The 19428-nt window shown below is 36.8% G+C and overlaps 1 protein-coding gene across 3 annotated transcripts in view; it reads left to right on the forward strand.

The window, feature by feature from the left end:
- Nucleotides 1–19428, forward strand: part of NCAM2 (neural cell adhesion molecule 2) — a 193650-nt gene that overhangs the window by 101504 nt on the left and 72718 nt on the right. For all 3 annotated transcript variants that reach the window (XM_083439234.1, XM_083439235.1, XM_083439233.1), the window contains exons 6-9: nucleotides 1977–2094; nucleotides 5443–5603; nucleotides 7584–7729; nucleotides 19105–19255. In XM_083439234.1, coding sequence (XP_083295360.1) covers nucleotides 1977–2094; nucleotides 5443–5603; nucleotides 7584–7729; nucleotides 19105–19255 — 576 coding nt within the window. The remainder of the gene's footprint in view (nucleotides 1–1976; nucleotides 2095–5442; nucleotides 5604–7583; nucleotides 7730–19104; nucleotides 19256–19428) is intronic.

Consider the following 19428-nt stretch of genomic DNA (forward strand, 5'->3'; position numbering starts at 1 on the left):
AAATTACACCTTGAGACTTTCATTTAATGATGCTGCAGCCAAACACACACACACGTATATAATCTAATGTTTGTGACTATTGTTGTGCACCTAAAGTTTACATGTGACCAGGGTTGTAGTCATTTATTACATATATGTATCCATGCAAACCTTTTGTTTTAAATGATCTTCAGTTCAGCAGAAGTATCTTGATTAAAAAGATAGGCCTGGGTCCAAAGGTGCCCTGCATAAGCTGAAAGGCAGTTCCATACTGGGAAGGTGGCAGTGCTCCAATGGGGCAAGTGGTGTCTCACTTAACATTTCTTTGAATCCAAGGCATAATGTTTGGTGTGTTATTTTTAAACACAACCTTAATTATGGCTTGTGTATGACTTAGAGCAGACCCCTGAATTTCAGTTAATCATCTTCTATGATTTCTTTAGATACAACTCTATATTATTATTTTTTCAAAATGGCACCTTTTATTAAGTGTGTGGTATAGTGCATAGAAGGGACGCAGGTGGCGCTGTGGTCTAAACCACAGAGCCTAGGGCTTGCCTATCAGAAGGTCGTAGTTCAAATCCACGTGACAGGGTGAGTTGCCATTGCTCAGTCCCACCTCCTACCAACCTAGCAGTTCGAAGCAACGTCAAAGTGCAAGTAGATAAATAGGTATCGTCTTGGTGGGAAGGTAAACGGCATTTCTGCGCGCTGCTCTGGTTCGCCAGAAGCAGCTTAGTCATGCTGGCCACATGACTCGGAAGCTGTCTGCAGACAAACGCCAGCTCCCTTGGCCTATAGAGCGAGATGAACATGCAACCCCAGAGTCATCCACGACTGGACCTAATGGTCAGGGGTACCTTTATCTTTACCTTTATAGTGCATGGAATGGGCACAGTCCAGCCAAACCAAACATTTATATTCCCTCCTTCCACAATGAAGATACATGCAGACATAGTATAATAAAAAATAAAGTAGTAAAAAGATATTGGTGACCATCTTGAGATATTGTTGTGGCTACAAAACCAACCTTTGAGCTCATTAGCCTGGGCAGACCAGGAAAGAAACTTCCCTAGAGCATGAATGCCTTCATTATTCTCAAAGGTTGGATAGTATGGTTTTTCTGCTGCCTGTAGTTCCCTCCATTCCTTGAAAGGTTTGGCTTTGGGGAGTAGGGGTCAGCTATTGTCTGATCTCAGGTTAGGAGCCATAGCAAACTCAGCCAACAGGGTTGATGGCAGGCTGTAGTCATCTTAAAGGACACTACCCAAAGTAAGAGGAATGTTATTTTAATAAATATAGCACACCAAACAAAAAATTAAAAGACATTATGTTTCATATGTTTTGATGTTTACAAATTTGTGTGGAATATGTAGTTAGCAATTAGTTGCAATTCATTTGAAGTAATTACATATTTAAATCTAAGGTCCTATTGTTAAGGCATTTTTCCTGTTTCCAGTAATGAACTCCTTACAGCATTTATACTGCAGTAACCTTTAAAAACGATCATGCATTTATGTCAAAAAATCACTATACATTTTTAATTTTAAAATGGCATCAAAATGCTAAGAGTTAACAGTTTAGAGCCTAACAATTAAGGTTTAAATATCCATGGTTTCTTCTGACAGAATTACTGTAGTTAACTCTGAACTGACTAAAACTGAAACTATAAACTGCTAATATTCTTGATCAGGCATAGGCAAACTCAGCCCTCCAGATGTTTTGGGACTACAACTCCCATCATCCCTAGCTAACAGGACAGTGGTCAGGGATGGTGGGAGTTGTAGTCCCAAAACATCTGGAGGGCTGCATAGGCGTATGCCTGTTCTTGATGAAAGTAAGATAAGTAACTGAATTTTACTTGACTAAAACTTATCCATCGGCCTCATTTATGGTTCGAAAATGAAATGGTCATAGCAAAGTTACTTTAAGAAACAAGAGGGATCTGTGTGCTTTCAGTTATCTAACCTTACATCCATTTTCCATATTTTCTTCAGTTCCTCCAGCTATCACATTGCTACAGAAGTCCTTTAATGCCACAGCAGATCGAGGAGAGTCAATTACATTATTCTGCAGAGCCATGGGTTCTCCTGAACCTGAAATCAATTGGTATAGGTAAGCTCAAATATATGCTGCAGAGTATTTCAAATATACATTTAAATAGTGAGGTGAAAATAAACATTTGAGCTCATAGGGATTTCTTTTTAAAGGGTCACTAATTGAGCAGGTATTTTGTTCTTTTTTTTTACTTTATTCCTATTGGAAATGTCATGTAATTGGACTTTGTGCTATCTAAAACCATCAAAATTAACATGAATCGTTGTCTGAATGCTGTAAATACAAGAAAGACACGGATCCTGAAATATTATTCACTTTGTTTCTATCTGAGTTACACTGCCAAAGTGGATAGTGCTTCAGCCAAGCTGGTGAGAGGCAAAAGTTCAGACTTTCATATTCAGTGCAGTTATTAGCTTGTCATCCAGATGATCCACCAGCAGTACATCCAGATGAGTCTCCAGGGACTGAGGGGTGCAATACACACACCTCAATCTGCTGCACTGTGGATGGAGCCTAGAGCAGTTCTGCAAGCCTTTCCCCACGTGCAACTCTCTATTCTGCCCACTGAAAGTGTGGCTGGGTTGTTTCTCTTACCCTTTTTGATTGAGGTGGTTTGGGCCTCCATCATTTTGCATGCAAATCTTCAGTGCCAATTAGATGTAGAATACAAGCTTTTGCCATCCTAGCAGTTTGAAAGCACAGCAGTGCAAGTAGATAAATAGGTATCGCTGCAGTGGGAAGGTATATGGCATTTCCGTGTGCTCTGGTTTCCATCACAGTGTCTCGTTGCGCCAGAAGCAGTTTAGTCCTGCTGGCCACATGACCCAGAAAGCTGTCTGTGGACAAACGCCGGCTCCCTCGGCCTGAAGCAAGATGACCGCCTTATCCCATAGTTGCCTTTAACTGGACTTAACCGTCCAGAGGTCCTTTACCTTACCTTTTTAGAATACAAGTTCAGTTGTATTCCCACATGTGGATAAGGTAATTTGTTTAGAAACATTGCTACATAGACTATAACTAATACAGTCCATGATCAAACTCTATTTCTATTTACTAATCACCTCTTGTTGAGAGATACTTTCTTTTCTAGAAAACATTTTGTTGGGATTCTGTCCCAAATCTCATATTTCTCTCATATCTAAATTGTAATGAGCAAAGAGGTGCTTAAGAGAAAAGTCAATCAAAAATCTGAGCTTTTCTGTCTAAACAAGTATTTCCAGTTGTGTGTGCAGAGGCATACACCTTCTCAAAGCCGCTTCTGCAATTTTGAACATGAAAAATCTGACTCAGGTATTGCATAAAAATAACATTTCGTTATGTTAAAAGCATGAGGGGTCATCTCTCAGAGAAGTTATTTTACCAACTTTTTTCATTCTGCTTATCTATTGAAATAAATATTATAAAAGCTGTAGTTTGCAAACTGATGCAGTTTGCACATAGATTCACAGATTTTAAAAGGAAAGGGGTGCAATTCCAGTACTATACTCAGTCTAGCATGAAATTATTCATAGCAATATTTTTTCCAGTGTTGAGAATTACAGTAGTAGACTTGCACATGCTATTTTTATGGTGTCCACTTGTATATAAACTGCTGGATGAGATCTCTTCTGCTCACTGGAGGGTTTGAAATCTGACCTTCCGGATCATTCTACAGAAAAGTTCCTTCATAGGTAGAAGCAACTAAATCAGCAGATTTTATCAAAACGTTATTTTCAATGGCAATTATCAATGATTGAAAATAAGTCTCCTGATAACATCTTTTAAAAAATTCTGAGGCTTATCTTTCAAAAATGTAAATGGATGCCTTCTTTTAGTATTGTTCATTTTCTTAAATTATTAATCTCTTGAAGAATTATTTGCAACCTCAACTGTTGGTTTTAAGATCCATGTTTCCTGACATAAGCAGAACTTCCTGTTGCCTCAGGGTAATTCCCTCTCTGCCTGTTTGTGGATAGCATGTTTTGGAGTATAAAGTTTTCTTTTAGAGATGAAAATATCCAGTATTTAGCTGTGGGGGGTTATTTTTTGCTTGGTTTTTCAGTTTTCTTTTTTCTTCCCATATCCTTGAAGAAAAGACATATTCTGCATGGTGTGAGCAGGCTATAATTTGCAACAATGAAGCAGGATTTTTGCTAATATTACAGGTTTTCTCTTCCTCCTACACTACAGCAATGTACAGTAACTTCCCTTTTGCTTATATTGTAACCTCTTTTGCATTTGGTATATTGAGTCCAGTAGGAGAGAAACAGCTAACCGAAGCTTTCAAAATGCATTCATATTTCATTCACACCAGTGGCCATGGTGTAACACAAGAACAAATGTCACTAGACATGTCACCACAACCCCACCTGTGTTCTCCCATTAATATTTCTCGAAACAATTAACACGTAAATGAATGCTAAACTTCTGCTAGATTCCAGTGGATTTCTAGAAGTTGCTTTTATGCCATAAAACCTCTGGGTTAGTGGAGTCTGTAACCTGAAACGTATGTAACGGGTGGGGTTGTGGTGACATGTCCAGTGACATTTGTTCTTGTGTGACCATAAAACATGAAAATTAACAGGTATGGAAAGGTCAGGAAGACCAAATAAAGTGCTGTCTGAATGCAGCTTATGAGAGTACAGTGGTACCTCAGGTTACACACGCTTCAGGTTAAATACGTTTCAGGTTACAGACTCCACTAACCCAGAAATATTACCTTGGGTTAAGAACTTTGCTTCAGGATGAGAACAGAAATCGTGCAGCGGCGGCACGGTGGCAGCAGCAGGAGGCCCCATTAGCTAAAGTGGTGCTTCAGATTAAGAACAGTTTCAGGTTAAGAACAGACCTCCAGAACGAATTAAGTTCTTAACCCGAGGTACCACTGTACATCTATTCTGTTAGTTGTTCAACTTTGTGATTAAATTGGCCACAGGTCAGTCAATCATGATGAAGTGACTCTGGGTAGTAAGTTCAGTAGTACAGTGAGAATATATTTAAACTCTCATGACTGGAGCTGTACATCCAGTGAGAAGGATGGAATGTGTGAGGTTATATTGAATTTACCTGAAACTAATAAATAATTTGACCTCAGGTAATTAATTTGCATAGTCCTCAATTATTCAGTGAACCCTATTAAAATGAATTGCCTTGCAATTTTTTTTAAAAAAATAGCACTGTACATTTGCCAGTGAACCAAGAAACTGTGTGATACTATTGACACTAGTATGCTATGTACTAGAAATGATCGTGAAAATATTCTTATACTTATTTATCATTATTTATTTATTAAATCTGTTAGTCACTTCACTTTATCTCACCCAAGACAACCCAAATAACAACAGTAATATTGTTTTGAAATGCTTGCCTGTTTCAGATTAGATGATAAAGTATGCTTTGTGCTTATAAATCATTTTCGTCTCTCAGGAAAGGAAAACGCATTGAGGAAAATGAAAAATATGTACTAAGGGGAAGCAATACAGAACTGACCATTAGAGATATCAAAAATATTGATGCTGGACCTTACATCTGTGAAGCAAGAAATAAAGCAGGAAAGATGACAAATCAGACATTTCTTCAAGTTTTTGGTAAGTATTGCTTGCTATATCTACCTTTGAACTCTGTTCAAAATTAGAGTACATGTTCTGATTCCTGTTGTATTGTTAAAGTTGCCACTGAATTTCACATACAGATTTCAGACAAATTTGGAGGTCCTGTGCAGGGATATATGACAGGTATAGGCAAACTCGGCCCTCCAGATGTTTTGGGACTACAGCTCCCATCATCCCTGACCACTGGTCCTGTTAGCTGAGGATGATGGGAGTTGTAGTCCCAAAAAATCTGGAGGGCCAAGTTTGCCTATGCCTGGTGTATGGCATACGTTCAAGTTGCCAGAAATTTCACCTAAGGTAAAAAAAGAATAAGCAAACTTCTGAACTCTGAGGAGTTTTAAAGGAAACTTAGATTTTCCATAAAGCAACATATCTCAGGGGCTAGGGATTATAGTATCTTGCATATTGTGATTCTTCCCCCAGCCCAAATACCCAAGGATTCATTAGGATAACCTAGGGGAGGGACAGTGATGCTATAACCTACCATTATTTCTAATGCTGAATTTGAGTAGCCTGTTGCCTGTCAGGTTGGCAAAAATGCAGGAACACCCACAGACATTACCCCTTTTCCTGCTTTATTGTAGCCAAGCACTCTGATTTGAAACTAGTAGAAAGCTCTAAATACCTTTAGCATTTTTTAACATGGTGAGGGAAATGTTTCAAAGGAGTAGGAAATTCCCGCCCCCATCTTTATATTGAAAAACACCCCTCTCCCCTTTTCCTTAGTAAGCAGAAACAGCACTATGAAAATCCTGTGGCAGCCAACTGAAGCATTGAAGAAGACCGCTTTTTAAAAGTGATAAGGGTTCACTGCAACTTTTTTTTTCTAAATTTGAAATACAACTTTCATTCTTTTAGCAAAATATACATACCAAAACCAACAATTTCCAGTTTAATTTATTCAATGGCTGCTATTTTTTCTTTTCTTTTCTTGTTTACATTTATTCACAGTCTTACAAAAAGTATGTTCTGATTAGTGCTACAAGGGGACTTGAATTCTTGCTAAACTTTAGATTTGGAAAGAAGACACATCCAGGTTTCCTCACCTCTGATTTAATGTATTACTATTCTACAAGATTCTCTGTTGTCAACGACATGTATTTCTTGTATTTTCAAATTTGTAATGGTTGCCAAATGAATAAATCTGATTAGTTTAGTTGACTATGTTAAAGTCTTTCCTTTTGTAAGTTACAAGCCTATTTCATAAATTCACTTGGTTTCACAGCAGTTAATGTTTTCATCACCTGTATGAGTTCAACACTAAACAATGTCTGCATGTACACCTAAAATCTGCTAGCTTTGGATGCCTGCTGTGATGAAAGCCTGACCACACATGTGCAGAATTTCATTTATCATAGGTTACCAAAGTTCCAGGGGAAGTAGCGCTCAGTTGGTAATACATTTGAGTATAACAAGTTTGGCATAGTTATCTACAGAAACCAGTTAATAGCAAATTTCAGCGCAATCTATAAGAGGAACGCCCTGCTCCCATTCCCTGGGGCACTGATGCACTTCCAATAATGCCCTTTCTCTCTGTGTGTCCTGCTAAATATTTATGTGTGTTCAGAACCAAAAAATGTTTTCTAATTGTCAAGTACTCTTCCTTGCGTTCCACTGCTAGGACAGACTTGAAATTATGCATGATAGAGCCTTCTCCATGGCTGCAGCCTTCTTGTGGAATGTCACCCCCCAACACTAACATAGTGCTAAGTGAAGGCATACCCACTCATCCTTTTTAGTTAGTGTTTTAGTCCTTTCCTCTGCTTAGTTGTTGAGTTGCTGTTTTGTTTCCTGATGCTTTCTTTTATTATTGTCTTTTATTAATTTATTTTGTGTTGTATCTTCATTGGTATTGGTACCAACGAAGGGTAGCTTATACATCTTCTAGCTAAACAAATAGCATTGTTCATATTTATTCAAATCAAGAATGAATAATATAAATTATATTTCTAACAGTACAGCCTCAAATAATACAACTTAAAAATGAAACTACCTTTGAAAATGGCCAAGCTACCCTCATATGTGAGGCAGAAGGAGAACCTGTCCCTGAAATTACTTGGAAAAGAGCAATCGATGGAATCACATTCTCTGAAGGTGACAAGGTAAAACAGTCTCCCTTGATTATAATTTTTTTAAGAATCAGGATTATGTTGAATAAAGGCTAAATATATCTCTTTATTACTGGGGGGGGGGAATGGGGATGGAGGAAAGGTGTAAATACCAATGTCACTTTGAGTTTGGCACTTTTGTTTCCAATATATTTATACGATAGTGTGGGAATTGCAGTTTTCCAGCGGAGAGGAAAATAAAGACAAAATACTTAACCACAGCAATTCCACAGACTTCAAGGGAAATGGTCTTCCTTGAAACTTGTTTTCTGGACAGAGATCAGACAATCCAAAATAAGGGAACATTTTTGAAGAATGCAGTCCTATATCCACTTACAGGGAGTAAGTGCCATTGAATTCAGTAAGATTTGCTTCTGAATAAGCATGGATAAGAATGCTTTGTTAATCTCTTAAAAATTCCCTGCTGAAATTTGATAGGACATTTCTCTACATTTCCCCTATAATTTAGAATGTCAGTATCTCCCCTTTAAAAATGCTCCCTTAATTTGCTTTATCTAGGTATAATCCTGAAGACAAACTGCAGGGTGAAGTGCTCTCGTCAAAATCTGTAGGACTTGTGCACATTGAGTATTTTGTGGATAATTTGAACATATTATTATGAGAAAGAACTATCTAGTTATGTGACTATACATTGACTTCAGATTTGGGGCTATATGTAATATGATATTGTTTTGATGCATCTTGTTGGGAATGCAAGAGAATATGGAAAGAAAGGGTCATAACCTACCTAACTATTAAGATGTATCTATAAAGATTATATTCGAAATATGAAATTATATAACTGCTGGAAATGAGTAAGAGGTGGTCTTGAGAATGACTTCTCATGGCAAGTCCCAGTCTTCATATTTCTGTACAATTCTCCATTAACCCTAGTCCCAGCACATATTCCCTTACTTGCTACCAACCAATTCCTTGCGGCTCTGAATTCTTCCCCCCCCCCACTGCTTTAGTTATTGTTAATTATTTTGTTGGACCTGTTTGTTGGTGTTTTTAATGTAGTTTTATGAGCTTATTGAACATTGCTTGCTTTATACCATAACACTCTTTGGGAGCATTAAGATAATAAAGTAAGAGGTAAATACTAAAAAAAATGATTATATGTGTGTACTAGTATACTTTTTTTTAGTTCTCTTAATGTCTTGAATCTTCCACTAGAATTCTTCTAATGGTGACCTCTTTGAATTATAGCAAATTTTATATGACACCCTTGCCTTGTGTGCAGATAAATATGTTCCACAAATAAGATAGATGTCCTTTGGGAAATTTATGTATATTCCTGATTTGGCTTATATCCCAGAACTAGAAACATGAGATGTCAAGCTGTGTGAGGAGGATGACCATGCCCTTAGTGATGTAACTTCTCCATAGCAAAAGACTAGAAATATTAAGATTTCACATACAGTGTTTCCTCTGGTTGCAAGGCAGTCTCCATACATGACATTTACTAGCAACATTTAAGGCTTGTGATACACAATACAGCAGTACAAGATGGTGTCAGATTTCACTGCTATTATCTGCAAAGTCGAAAGTCCCATACACCACTGTGGATATGTCTCCTCTCATAAATTGTTATTCTTAATAGAAACTGGCAAAGTTTATCTTGTATGTGCTAGTATACTTTGAGAAGATGGTTGAAGCTATGCACTTCCAAGGATGGTGCTTATTTTGAAGATGTTGTTTTTTCTGTTTGGAGCTGTTCTTTGTGATAATCTCAACTGAGTTGGTTGTGCCTATTAAACCTACTCTCATGAGTATTTTACTGGGTATAAAATGGTGTTATTTGGAACTGGGCTTTCTTTGCTTCTGCCTTTCTGGCTTTTGTTGACTCTGTCCTTGAACTTTACTGTAATAAGTTTTTCAATACATGTTCTCATCCTGTTTCTTGTAGACTATCTGATGGTGATGCAAAGATTATGATCCAAAGTAGAGTCATAGAAATAAAGAAATCCTGAAGGAAATGACTACTCTTGATCTAGAAAAAGATTTGCAAAGCGGTTGTTTTCAACTTATTTTGAAAAGACATCAGAGTAGCAGGGGCTGACCAGGTCAGCCTATGGGGTGGGGAGAGCTCTCTTTCTTTTTTCCTTTTTCCTTTAAAAAAATCCACCACCCAACCACAGAGATGAGTTCAAATAATGTCCAATTAAGTTTTTTTGTTTTTGTTTTATTTATTTTTTACAGTTGAGATTAAAGGAGCTAGGGCATTTTTATTGAGAGAGGACCAATAAGTACTTTAATATATTATCAGGGTACTCAGTTAAATGACCTGGCAAGGTATTTCATGGTCAGTTTCAATAGGTTTGCAGTTCTGTGTACTGTGTAAATAATTGTAAGGTTATGACTAACCTGTCAAATATGGGAAAATTAACAGTGTACAGTAGACCTTAATATATAACACTTGACTCTAATGTACCGCATTGTATTATACAAGCAATCTATATTCCTTTCCCTCCACCCCATTGAACCTCACAGAGGATAGGCTGTAAAATATCTGGTCATTCTGTAATGTGCTAACCTATTACTATGGTGCAAGTCCTATCCTCTTATTTTCTTGGAATTAAATGTGAAGTATGTTTGTGTTTGTTGCAATTTTTATAGGTTCTGTTTATTTCTGCTGGTGACACTATTGTAATTACTAAACAGGAACTTCAGTAGAAGGGATAGAATTAAACAGGGGAGAATGAGAACTAAATGGGGGGCAGAATTTCACTCTATAAAGAAGCCCCCCAAAATTACTAGCCTGCTAATAGTCCTTTGAAGTCATTTCTTCCACAGCAAGCATGGAAACAGCAGACAATACTCTCTTAACAGACTAATAAAAGAAAATTGGTTTATATCAATCAGGCTGGTGGAGAAATTGGTTTCTCCACTCTGCCAAGCCACATACTCACTGTCATGCAATTCCACACATTTGATTGCATGGAATTCTTTATCACATATGGCTACTAGTCAAGTCATTAAATACAATGATGGCATAATCAATAATGCATGTTATTCTGGTAAAAAGCATATGCACATACATGCTGAAAGCTTGAATATGAAATGTGATCTGCTGGATAACTGAAAAGAAGTGGGGTGGTATATGTTTTTAACTGCAGGTGCTGTTTTCCCTTAAATTCAGCATCAGTCTTAGTACATCATCTTAAGTGAATTTTGACTGTATTGTGACGGCAAATACTGCTTTAGTTTATTAAAAATGGCAGTTTTAATTCATGTCTGCAAGTGCTACTGCAGCATGAACTTACTAATCAGTGACTAAATGATACTGCAACATCAGTAATTCGCCAAGAACCCCTTTTTTGCACCCCCCCCCCAATAATAATTGTGCATTTGTAAATATAGTTGGGATGGTTGGCAGTACAAATGCACTGATAATACATGAAATATGAGAAATATACTTATTTTACGTCTTGATAGCTTGTTAAAACTGATGATAAGGCCATGTGTGCTTATGATTCTTGCAAGTGTAATAACATGATCAGTAAAACTGACCTTTTTAAGACATTGTTGGTTATTATGACTGATATATCCAAGTCATATTCAGAGCATTTAAAATTAAGTTATTTGACTCTGAGTATGAAAAATTAAGGGTATCATCCTATTATTATTATTATTAATTAACTGATTAATTACATTTTATCTTGCACTTTCTCCCAAAGGAGCCTAATATGCAGAACATTCTTGGTTCTAGTTATATCACAAATATGTCTTCTGATCGCCTTATAGAAACCTGTAGATGCGTTTTCATTTTTCTAGCTCCATAAAGAATATGTAGAAATATTGTGTTTGCACTTTTAATTGGTTGTAGAACTCTTATAGTAATTCTTACAGAATTCTGCTTTGTCATCTTCATTTCCACACCCTTTTGTTCCAGAAATTTAGTTTCCTATAATTTCCTCCCAATCTCAGGCCTCTATATTTTAAACATTTGCAGCTTGTTCAAAATGGTCTAATTGCACAGATTAATGAAAACTGGAGCATTAGATTATACTGAGCTGCTTTGGAAACACCAGTGGAAACATCTTGCATTTTTATCTTGTGAGCCGCCTTGAGATCTTTTGATGAAAGGTGGTATATAAATCTAATAAATTAATAATAATAAACATAAAGGGTAGAATCCAGCTGATGTTGTTCCAATAATGGAGGCCTTAGTCAATGGAACAGGGAAGGAGGCTATATTGTCTCCCTGCAGCTTCCTACACCCCTTTCTGTTCCGTACGGTTGGAATCTCCAGAGCAGTTTTTGACAGTGACATCATATTTCAGTGAAGTTTTTAATATCCTTATGGAGTTCCCTTTATTTTTTCTGTTCTGTATGATTACTGATGCTTCTTTACTTTTTTTTAGCAATAAAAACACATTTAAAGTATCATTTTTTCTTCATTATTTTCCTTTTTTACCTTCCTACAATTACAGGCGCACCAATGCCGGCTCTTTCAAGAACAGAAGAAGTAGTATTGGGTTTGGTATGTACAATGCCCTGTGTCACCTCTTTCTATAACCAACCAAAATGTTGCATGAAAACACCAGCATAAAGCAGTGATTAATCATGTCTCATATTGCTACCATTTCTTAAATTATGTCTCATGTCCTTTAGAATTTACTTATTGTACCTGTATGTAATGATAATTATCAGGCAATTTTCAGTACATACCAAGTGATATTTCTACTTTGAAATCATTAAAATTAGCTGCTATGTCTACAGATGGACAGAAAGCCAAAGCAACAAAACAGCTTTCCTTCAGGATTAGATTTCATATAATGACCTAAATGCTGATCAGCTCTTAAATGGGTGACTACAAATTATTTCTTCCCTTGAAGGGCAAAAGTATATAAACCCATTAAGGAAATTGTAGCATGTTGCAATGATTAGTACCTGCGTGAAACTGAGAAATAAACTGCACTTATAGACTCCATTCAACGTCTTTCATTTAGGGGAAAAAATCACAATCAAATTCAAGACTCAGGTTTAACATGACTGAATCAGTGCGCAATAAGGAATATACACATGGCAATACTCTGGAATTTTCTGCTGTTTCCAACAGGTGCATGGATAGAATACATTTACCAGAAGAATGTGGGGAATGTTGTGAATGTTGCATCCATAACCCAGAAGGGAGCTTCCATCAGCTTCTCCACATTGGTGGCTGTTGTGAATAACAGCCCTTGCTCATCAAAGGTAGCTTTCAGCCTAGGAAGTCTTGGCCATCTGTTTCAACTTCTGGAATTTTCATAACACCTTCAATTCAGATAGTACTTTTTGTCTCCATTGCTTTTCTTCTACTTGAGGAACAAGCTTACTGCTAGAGTTGATCTACCTTGTGTCCGACAGTGAAGCCTGACTTGCAAGTGTCTGTACTGTTTTATTTATCTCTCCTGTGGATGCTAGTTCATCAACCATACAACATGCAATATATTTCTTGGCAAACAGATATATTTCATGGACTTCAAATACAGTGCTGTTTAATCAGGATTCTGGATCCTTTTGAAAATCAGTAAAATCTGGTCCTGACAACATGAGTAAACCATATATTTGACTTTCTCAGCCAGCTACCTTTTATCTGCTGAACTAAACAGCAGCTGAATTAAATAGTAGCAGTGAAGAACTAAGTATACGATTGAGGCATCATCTTGCTTTGGCTCTCCTACCATCTATACTTGTGGCAATTATAGGTACTCAATTCCTGATGACTGCTAATAATAAATATTGCCTTTTTGAGGGGGACAGATTGTAGTACAATCAAGAAACCAATATTGTCATATGCATCATACATTTGAGAAATGGCAGTATTATACATACTGGGGCTCTATTTCCTGTCATTATAGCTGGTGACACATGGCATTCTTTAGATCTAAACCAAGTGAACATGTTGATAACGGAAATGCATTTGAAAATGCATTATTGCTACGAACAGTGACAAGTAAAATCAACCTATAGTGCAATACTTATGTAGTTGTTATACAGAATTCTAAAAATAACAGTAATTCAAACATTTACTCAGGAACAAATAAAAGCGCCACCGTCTTTTCTTAATTTTATTTATTCATAAATAATTTTGTTCTAGTCCTTTAACTCTGTCATATAATTGCCTGTGGAAATTTACGTATGGACACTGAGACCTCTACAAAAGAAGACAAGCTTATTATATTGTAATCCAAGTAGTCATTACTGCTTACAGCTCTTCTCACATTGTATATTATCCTCCATCTAATTAAAAATGGACAATATGAGAACTTTATGATGTTATCCCTTTTACTGCAAAAAAAGAAAAAATCCACCAGACACTGATAAATTAAACTGAGTTATCGTTCACTACAATTTGCATAGTTTTGTAACTGGGGATCAACAAATAATTCCCATGTAAGACATCATTACAGGCAGCCAGCAAGAACTAAAATTAGAAGCCATTCTTCTGTATTGGAACAAGACCCCTTCTCTCATCAGTGTCAGTGAACTCTGCAAAGCATTGCATTGCTACCATAGATTTTAATGCTACAACGCATATATTGCTGGTTATATAAATCACCTGGGTTACTTTTCTTTGACTTACTTAAATGAGTTATTTATTTATAAAAATCATTTCTAGACTGATTCCCATCCAAAAATCCTGAACATGTTTGCATGAAAAAATACAGAGCTAAAACAAAAACTTTTCAAACTAACATTCAAATTTCTTGAATATAATTCTGAGTAAGATTTCTGGGAGTGGATTGAAATTCTGCCAAAGAGCTACAGTCTCTCATAAGCAGTCTCCCAGAGCTCACATGCCAGTGGTGGGCAGGGACAGAGGCAGACTAACAGATAGGACAGTTGCCCAGTAGGCTACACCCCTGTCGTGTCTGCTCTTATTTTCCTTTTCCCTGTGTAATGTCAAATCCACCTTATCCAGTGCAGCCGTTCATGCCTACCAAGAGCTTCTCCTGAGAGTTGGAGGACCCTCTGAACAGTATGGAATATATACAGGGTTTCAATTGGTAGAAAGGATTGCTTAGGCTACAGCAAGTCCACTGTTGGATACAACCCTTTGAAAGTAAATTGGACAGCTTTCACCAGTATTTTAATCTGACCTTATTATATTGAGTCTGATCCTTATTCTTAAAATAAAAGTGTTCTTCTATGTCTGTTTATCATATTTATATCTATATGCTTAGCCTTATTTTGATGCTATTGTTTTGCTTACAGTACAATCCTATGCATGCCTGCTCAGAAGAAAGTCCTAGACTTACTTATGGGTGAATATGCATAGTATTGCATAACTTTATTTTAATGATGTTTTCCTCCTATGTTTTCATTTTGTAAACTGCCTTGAGGGTTTATTTTTAAAGAAAAAATATATATGCATTTTTTGCAATAAACAAATACAATATGTATAGTTAAATTCAGTATTGTGGATGGAGAAAATGTTTGTTTCTACTGTTAACAAAACTACATTTGTTGTGTTATTTTATATTAGATTTTATGCAACGTATTCATGAAATGTAATTCTTTTTGCATTGGAAGTGATGACAATGTGTCAAAAAGTATTGCAGCTTTATAGTCAAATATTAGTTTATTTAACGACATAACTCAAATGATAGGTCTATATATACCTTTAGCTTTTATTATTAAAACAAATGAAAGTCTTTTTAAAAATCGTGTCCAGTCTCAATGAATGTTAAGCAAAATAAGTCCTAGGTAGCCTGCGGATATCCATATTATAGGGGTTAAAGTTGAAATGAAATTTCTAAAATTTTCTTCTGTGTAATCACCACCATTCTTTAAACCTTTTATGGTTTTTGTTCTAGTCACAGGGCTTTTGGTGTAAGAACTTTCCTTTTAACTTGAATGGTGATTACCATTCATTGTTAGATTCCCCTTGAGCGTGTAGTGGTACTCACCAAATAATGTCAACTGGAAGCACATACTCCACATGTATATCAAAGTACCCATGGACTCTGGTTCAGGGACAATTCATTTTATTTATTTATATGATCAGTAAGGGCCCAGAAATCCATATTCAGTAAACTTCTATTCTATTACATAGTGTATGTGCAAGGTTTTTGTGTCAGTGTCATGTGGATAGGTTCTCTTTCTGTTCATTTATTAGTTTTCACTGGCAGTGAGAAAGATTGGAGGGTCCAGGGCATTGTTGGTTGCCTTCAGTTGACTGCAGTGAGTTTGTTTGTGTGTGAGAGGGGGAGGGATTGCTGGGTCAAGATAGCCATATTTATTTGTATGCCGTCGGCGGGTTCTTGTCTTGTTGGGCTATGTGTAATAAAGGAGAGCCACACTGGGGTTAAGGCATCCTCTTCTATTTTTCCCTATGCTAGTTTCAGTTTGTTGGTCAGACATTCGCCTTCATATGATTAACATTTCATTCTGCTCACCCTGCTAGTCATGCATTCAGCAAAGGTCTGAAGAAGGGAGCCTGCACTATGCTCTTTGGCTCATTGTGTGATTCAGAACCTTCCCATAATGTGTGAGCTGGCATACTAATGGCAAACACAAACTGTAATGGCAGTGGTACACAGGCAATATAACTGGCAAGTAGTGGGTTGGCATCACAGAAGTAAGAAAGTGGTGGCTGCTTCAGGTTGAGATAGAAGAGGAACTACTGGGATGAGAAGTGTCAGGTGAGTATATGGGCTGCACACAATACAAAGGGGAAAGGAATGCTAGCTTGTTTAGAGCCAGTGGTGTGTGATGGGGGAGGGATGAGTTTTGTGGGTATGGTTACTTGAATGCAACTGGCAATTTTTATAGTATTTTCACTCATGTTCTTGAGGGATTTGTTCTGTGTTAGTTTTGGCATGTCTGCCATTGATCCCCTGATTCATCGGTTGAGCTACACACTGTTAATCTCAGATTGCCCCTCTGACAAAAAGTGCAAAGGCTTGCTAGGATTATTTTATTTTTTTGATTTCTCCTGAATATATATGACACTAGAGTGTAGTCTGTAGTTTGGCTCGTCATTCAGCAAATGGTTCTGTCTGCACATTTAGTTCATGTTTTGTACTTGTGCCATAGGTGAAAGCTCAAATATTGTGATATGTGTGGGTGGTCTTGCTTGTTTACAGGACAAAAACTAGCTGTATTCCATAGATAAACAGATCCACCCATTTACAGCTGGCTCTGCATAGGCACTCTGGGATCTGCATATTACAGATGTATCTACCTCTAGATACTTTGGATTCCACTCCTTACCACTTTCTTTATTTCTCTGGTGCAGCAGGCTTCACCCCTATATTACTGGGTTCTGGGTCCCAGACCTCTTGATTTGTATTCTATATTGGCCATTATAGTGAGGCTGATGGGACCTAGAGTCCTTCAGAAGGGTCACAGGTGTCCAACACTGGATGATATCTGCATTCAGTTTTTTACATTTTGTCATTAGCACTGTGAGGTTGCAGTTCTGTGCCCACTTAGATGACAGCCAGCCCCATTGAACTCTGAGGGACTTAAATCTGAGCAGGTGTATAGAATGACACTGTGAAGAAGTAGCTCTATATACAAACTTTGTGTCAATATCACATTTTACTGCATACATAAAATTGCCACTGGTTACAAACTGCAAAACCTTAGGCATGTTTGAATACAGCTGAAATCAGCAGGATTTAAGTGCTTAATTGTACCATTCATTTCAGGGGGACTTTGGTGTGTCTTTCTCTAGACTGTATTATCTACTGATGAATTAATTATATTTTCCTTTACAACATTGTATGCCCTTTATTATTTTTTATTGCATAGGTTTTGAAACAAGTTCAATAAAACCACAAAATCTAAAGGCTATATGCAGTTTCACAGCAAATGCCTCACAAGTTTTGTTTTTTTTAAAAATAAAACATTGACTGTCTTTAGCAATTGTGTCATTATAAGAAGAAACATTTAGCCCTTCTGTTTTTTTGCACTATGCTAGACGGTTTACTTGCATTTTGTGGTTTGCACAGCCTTTAGGTACATGTAGGTCAGCATTACTCTTTTAAGTGTTTTACATCTGCATTATTCATGGATATCTTCAATATAATATGTCAATCTGATTAGAATGCAAGTAACTATTATTTTCAAATCTGTTTGTGATATGTTACTTTATGTTATGAAAAAGTGGGGAACTAATTTATTCTGATTCTAAATATTCTGGTTTTACATTTGTATAAAACCAGAACACTTCAAATGAGGACTGCTGACTCTATAATATTTTAAGCCATTATATTCATCAAGTAACATATACACTGTGCTTTAATTAAGAAGGTTGAGTGAGTGTGTGTGTCATTTTATTCATGGTCCCAGCATCAGTGTCCCATGTGTACTGAAGTGCAGGAGCAAGACTCAGCCTCTCCACTGTCCCCTAGTACCATATATAGAGCATAAAGTATATTGTGCATGCATTTATGATGTCGAGCATGCAGTCTACATGTCTTTACATATGTAGGCCTGACCCACCCAATCTATACCCACCAAAAATGTGAAGAGGTAATCAAGATGAGCCTATATTGGTACAGACATGTGTGTATCAGCACCATGTATGATACACTACACTATGGCAAAGTGAGTGTAAGACAGATTGGTTTCCCGGCCAAGAGATGCTGAAATCTGTTTGCTTCCTGTCTGTGCCACTTTCTGTTTTGTTCCAGAACTGCATTAATCGCAAATGTAAACACCCTCTCAAAATACATATTTAAATGTGTATTTAAAAAATAATAATCCAAAGGCTATTTAAATGTGTATTTTGATAATGTTTAAACTGCCAAGAATAGCATTTCAGCATTCAGAGACATGCAAGTTTCACATATTAGTAATAGGAACACAGGAATGTGCCTTATACTGAGCCTAGATCATTTGTCCATCTAGCATTGTCTATGCTGATGGGGAGCAGTTTTCTAAGGTTTCAGACAAGGCCCTATGCCAACTATATGTGTAGATTCCAGGAACTATACCTGGCACTTTTGCAATAAAGCCTTTGCTCTATCATTTGGTTGCCACCATTCCTTGAGACACATAGATCAGGTCATCTTGGAAAGAATTCCACTAATATCTGCCTCACCTGTCATAGATCATTATCACAAGGACTCTGGGAGAACCAGCCCTGTGTGAGATGGTGACTGAAACTTTAATCCTTTAATAGCATGAAGCTATTTATTTAAGGCAAGGTACAGAATAAACACTATGCAAAATACACAATAAACACTAATGCATATATTATTGTTAAAACGCTATTTTAAAACATCCAGAATATGTCATATAAGCTTTATTAAAATTGCTCTGTTTTCAAAAGAGGTATGCATTCAGATACAATTGTTAGTAGCATTTAGTACAAAATAAATTGAAGACAAAATAAGTTACACAAAAACTTCTTTCCTGAATGTCTACAGAGCCCAGATGGCCGGATAGAAGTCAAAGGGCAACATGGAAGATCATCACTGCACATTAAAGATGTGAAGTTGTCAGATTCGGGAAGATACGACTGTGAAGCAGCAAGTAGAATTGGAGGGCACCAAAAGAGCATGTATCTTGATATTGAATGTAAGTTCTACTTTCTCTTTCCTAAATTGTATTGTGAAAGGAAAATGGGAATACACTCTTTAAAATAATTCTGATTGAAAATTCTAATTTGCCTTTAATTATTTGAGTTAAAAAAACAGAGTTTTCTTGTGACATAGTAAAGTTTTCATAGCACTCCAGTGTAGTGCATCACT

Source organism: Podarcis tiliguerta (genome assembly GCF_965153285.1).
Source record: "Podarcis tiliguerta genome assembly, chromosome: 4".
NCBI classification, from domain to species: domain Eukaryota; kingdom Metazoa; phylum Chordata; class Lepidosauria; order Squamata; family Lacertidae; genus Podarcis; species Podarcis tiliguerta.